The sequence below is a fragment of the Pteropus alecto genome, unplaced genomic scaffold, assembly GCF_000325575.1.
Source record: "Pteropus alecto unplaced genomic scaffold, ASM32557v1 scaffold22, whole genome shotgun sequence".
Taxonomy (NCBI): Eukaryota; Metazoa; Chordata; class Mammalia; order Chiroptera; family Pteropodidae; genus Pteropus; species Pteropus alecto.
Window position 1 is genome coordinate 364,336 of NW_006434839.1, and position 3,905 is coordinate 368,240.

A 3,905-nucleotide genomic window follows, 5' to 3' on the forward strand; every position below is an offset into this window, starting at 1 on the left:
CTCAACAAATATCCAACCCCCCTCCCCAACCCCTCAATTTTTCCCATTCCAACTCCCCATTTCTCCCGCCTACACGCCCCAGTGACCTCAGGCTGAGAATAATTCGTATTATTTTTACAAACAAACTCACTCTCCTGAAGCCTGATTTCTCTGAGACCCGATTTATTTCCATGGATACCCCCCCTCCTCCTCTGCTTTCACCTCTTCTTCGGGTTCTCTCCCACCCCTTCCCTGCCCCCCAACAGAGCTCTGACTCAGCTCTCCCTCCTCTACAAAGGCCACCTCCCCCTCCCCTCTCCCACTCTGCCCGCCCCATCTCCCTTCTCAGTGTTCTCTGCCTGCCCCATTCCAACCTCTCGGCCTCGACGTCCACCTTACCCCCACACCCCAGCCTCTGGTCTGACCCATCTCACCACTGCCCAGTAGCCCAGAGAGAGAGCTGGCCCACTCCGGAGGGGCCCTACCCCGCTCAGTCCCCTTGACCAGGAGCCCTTCCTTTTGCACTAGCTATGTTGAGGGCCTCCTCGGGCCCAAGACCCCGTCCGGTTCACCCTTCTCAACAGTGGTCCTTTCTTGAATTGAGTCAGAAAACAGCACGCGTGGAAGGGACCTATCTGGTCAGGTGGTACATCAGCCATCTGATGCTTCATTCTCTCTTCACCTATCCAAGTGGTTCTTCCCCAAGCCTTCCAGGAGGCACCACCCAGGCCTCCGGCCGTCAGTCTCCCTTTACCAGGAGCTCTGGCCTCACCTTACCAATCGCCATTCTTCCTGCGCCCACCCCGCCCCCACCCCCTGCAGCCCTCAGACTCCGTTCGCAGCCTCCCGTTGGTTGTCTCCTGGCTTCTCTTTGACTTGAATGCCTATTCTTTCGGTTCCTCCCACTGGCCCCCTCCACTCCTCCTTAATCCATCACTTGTCTCCCAACAGTCAGGTAAAATGATTCCATCTCTTGGCTTTCTCTGCTCTCACGGTTTCTGGGTGAACACACCCAACTCCCGCCTCTCTCCCCACCAAATCCTTCTTGTCAGATGAATTCAGATCTTCTTGTGAGACAAATTCGCCAACTCCTGCTGAGGGTCCACTACGTTCCTTCCAATTCACAGATAATACAGTCCACATGTAGAGAAGTCCCACCGTATTTCTAGAAACATAATAGATGAAAAGCACAGCTCCCATGTACGTGCACATGGAAACCCTATAGAAACCCTCAAAGATTCCTCAGGCAGAACAGAGGACCGTTTTCCTGCCAAAACTCAACCACGGACCCCTCCATTCACACAACTAATAAGGCCACATACCACTTTTTCTGAGTGTGCTAGTCTTGGTTGAGATCAAACTGAATATTTTGGCTCAGAATTTATATTGCTCCTGCCACAAATTTGGGGAGAGTAGGGATGTACGAGGAATGGGCAGTCGGAAGAGGGAGCGGCAGCTGGCGGGGAGGGCGGGCTCTGCCTCCGTGTGTGGCCTCAGCTTTGTAAGACCGAGGAGGGGCCTCGTGGGTGGGGAGCAGGGAGGTGAGGTGGAGCAACTAACCCACTGGCCCCTTCAGGGAATGAGGTGATCGCAGTGGATTGGAAGGGCCTGAAGGATGTCGACCAAATCAACATGGACAGCACCAGCTCGCTGCACGGGAGCAGCCTCCACCGGCCATCCACTGAGGTGAGCCCCCCATCCCAGGTGCTCACCGCAGGACCTCTGAAAGACCCCAGGAACAAAGCCGCCCAACTGCTCACCCTTGAATTCTCTGCCTAAATCCCAAACACTCCTTCAGGCTGACACTTCTACAGAACATTTCTCCCACATTCCTCAAAATACAAGCCAAATGTTCTGCACGGAAATCCTCATTCCCGATGCTGATCTCAGGAAAGGCCTCCCTCCTTCACACCCTTCTGGAAGTCCCTCGGAGAGGGGGGGTGGGGTTACTCACATTCCTGGAAGTGCTTGGGATACCCACTCCCTTTCCTCTCTCCCGACAGCAAACCCGAACCGATTTCTCCTGGGATGGCATCAACGTGAGTGTGGCTTCCCCCACCCCAGCCTTCCCCCGTCCAACCTAACTCCTCTTCCTCGCATTCTCCCTTGGGCCTTTCGCTGGACACAGTGCTCCCTGCTTCCAGAAGGCACTGTGAGCCCTCCCATTCTCTGCCTATGCCCCAGATTAGTAAGGGTGGGTGGGGGCGATGTGCCTCCTTGGGATCCCTGGGTATGGTGGTCGCCCTTATCGACTGCCCTAGCTCAGATCCTTCCTCCTGGAAACCACGAGCTCTCCCCTGCAGACAAGCACCCCAACACCCTCTTACTCCTCTGCCTTTCCTCCCATACCCCTACTCCAGCTCTCCATGGAGGACACCACTTCCATTCTTCCCAAGCTTAAGCGAAACTCTAACGCCTATGGCATTGGGGCCCTGGCCAAGTCATCGTTCTCAGGTGAGACGCCCTACTTGGGGATGTGTCCAGAAAGGAGATTCCTACAGGCTCCTGGTCTCAGTCTCCCTGCTCCTTTAGGCCTTCTGTCAGGCCTCCCCCATCCTCCAGGCTGCCTTCCGATACAGAGCTCTAGGGGAGCCTCCCCGCCAACCCCCATGGGCTGGGGTCCCCTGGCCCTGGGTGCCTGGGTGGGGATAAGGGGGAGGATCTGTTATGGGTATTGTGTAATGTTCTGGAGGATGTGGGGACTGTCTGGCTCCTCAGGGATTTCTCGAAGCATGAAGGACCATGTGACCAAACCCACAGCCATGGGGCAAGGCCGGGTGGCCCACATGATTGAGTGGCAGGGCTGGGGGAAGGCACCAGCCATTCAGCCGCAACACAGTCACGAGGCCGTACGCAGGGACACTGATGCCTACTCCGACCTCAGCGACGGCGAGAAGGAGGCGCGTTTCCTCGCAGGTACTCCCCCCTCCCCACAGCCCTTAAGAGGCACATTTCACGATGGCCAAAGACTGACCCTCCAGCCCCACCCCTGTGGCAAGATTGGCTCTGTCCGTACGAAGGCCATCAGACTTAATTTCCCAACCAACTCAAATTTCAAGTGCTTCGATTTGTGAATTCTGATAAATCCCCTCAAACTTGCTTTTATTATCATCTCAGAAGTTGAGGGGAATTGACATGGGATTAAGGGTCCACCCGATGCTTTCTCTCCCACATGGTGGGACTCCCTCAGTACAGTATGAAAAGGCAGGGGCCACGGGCTCCGCGAGGCTCTGCTCCTACTCCTGTTTCTTGAGGAAAAAGAAAAGAAAGGCCTTGGGGATCTTTTGTAGCCTTAGCCCCTGTGCCCATCACAGTCATGGATTCCCATACCGGGCTCCTTCCTGGTGACAGCCACTAGAGGATCAGTGGACCTGGGTGACGGGAGGGTGGTAGACGGGAGGGTGGTAGACGGGGGATCCTACCTTCCAGGAACGTAGTGTAGTTATGAGACAGGCGTGTAGTGCACCCACGATGGTGGCTGAGCCCTAGTGGCAGGTCTCAGTCAGATACCCGATTGATAGATGTGCAGTAAGATACCCGATTGATAGATGCTGGGAGTGTGGGTGGTGGGAGAGATATCAGGAGGGGAGACAAACATATAGCGGGTGTAGGGCAGCTAGCAATGTAAGCTTCAGCTTACTCAGGGCCTCGACTGGAGTAGAGACCCCCAAGTCTACCGAACCTCACTATTCTACCCTCCCTCCCTTCTTCCAGTCTCTTGGGCTTTCAACTTGATACCACCGTGGACCTACAATCCCATGATGCCCTTGGGGTTTCTCTGTGGATCTTGAGCGCCCCCCCAACCCCAATCTAGATTCCTCTGTTCTTGACTACCTAATACTAGCTACCATTCCTAAAAACGCCCCAAGATAAACTTCTGCAAGTTCCTAATTTCAATCCCTTAGCATATCTCACCAGAAGACCCC

General features: G+C 55.1%; 1 protein-coding gene across 1 annotated transcript in view; it reads left to right on the forward strand.

Moving 5' to 3' along the window:
• Positions 1-807: 807 nt before the first annotated feature.
• The window catches only part of FAM131B (family with sequence similarity 131 member B), a 7,342-nt gene continuing 4,244 nt past the window's right edge, over positions 808-3,905 (forward strand). The window contains exons 1-5 of the mRNA XM_006910454.3: positions 808-1,179; positions 1,556-1,665; positions 1,983-2,018; positions 2,340-2,433; positions 2,698-2,895. Coding sequence (XP_006910516.1) covers positions 1,612-1,665; positions 1,983-2,018; positions 2,340-2,433; positions 2,698-2,895 — 382 coding nt within the window. The 5' untranslated portion in view covers positions 808-1,179; positions 1,556-1,611. The remainder of the gene's footprint in view (positions 1,180-1,555; positions 1,666-1,982; positions 2,019-2,339; positions 2,434-2,697; positions 2,896-3,905) is intronic.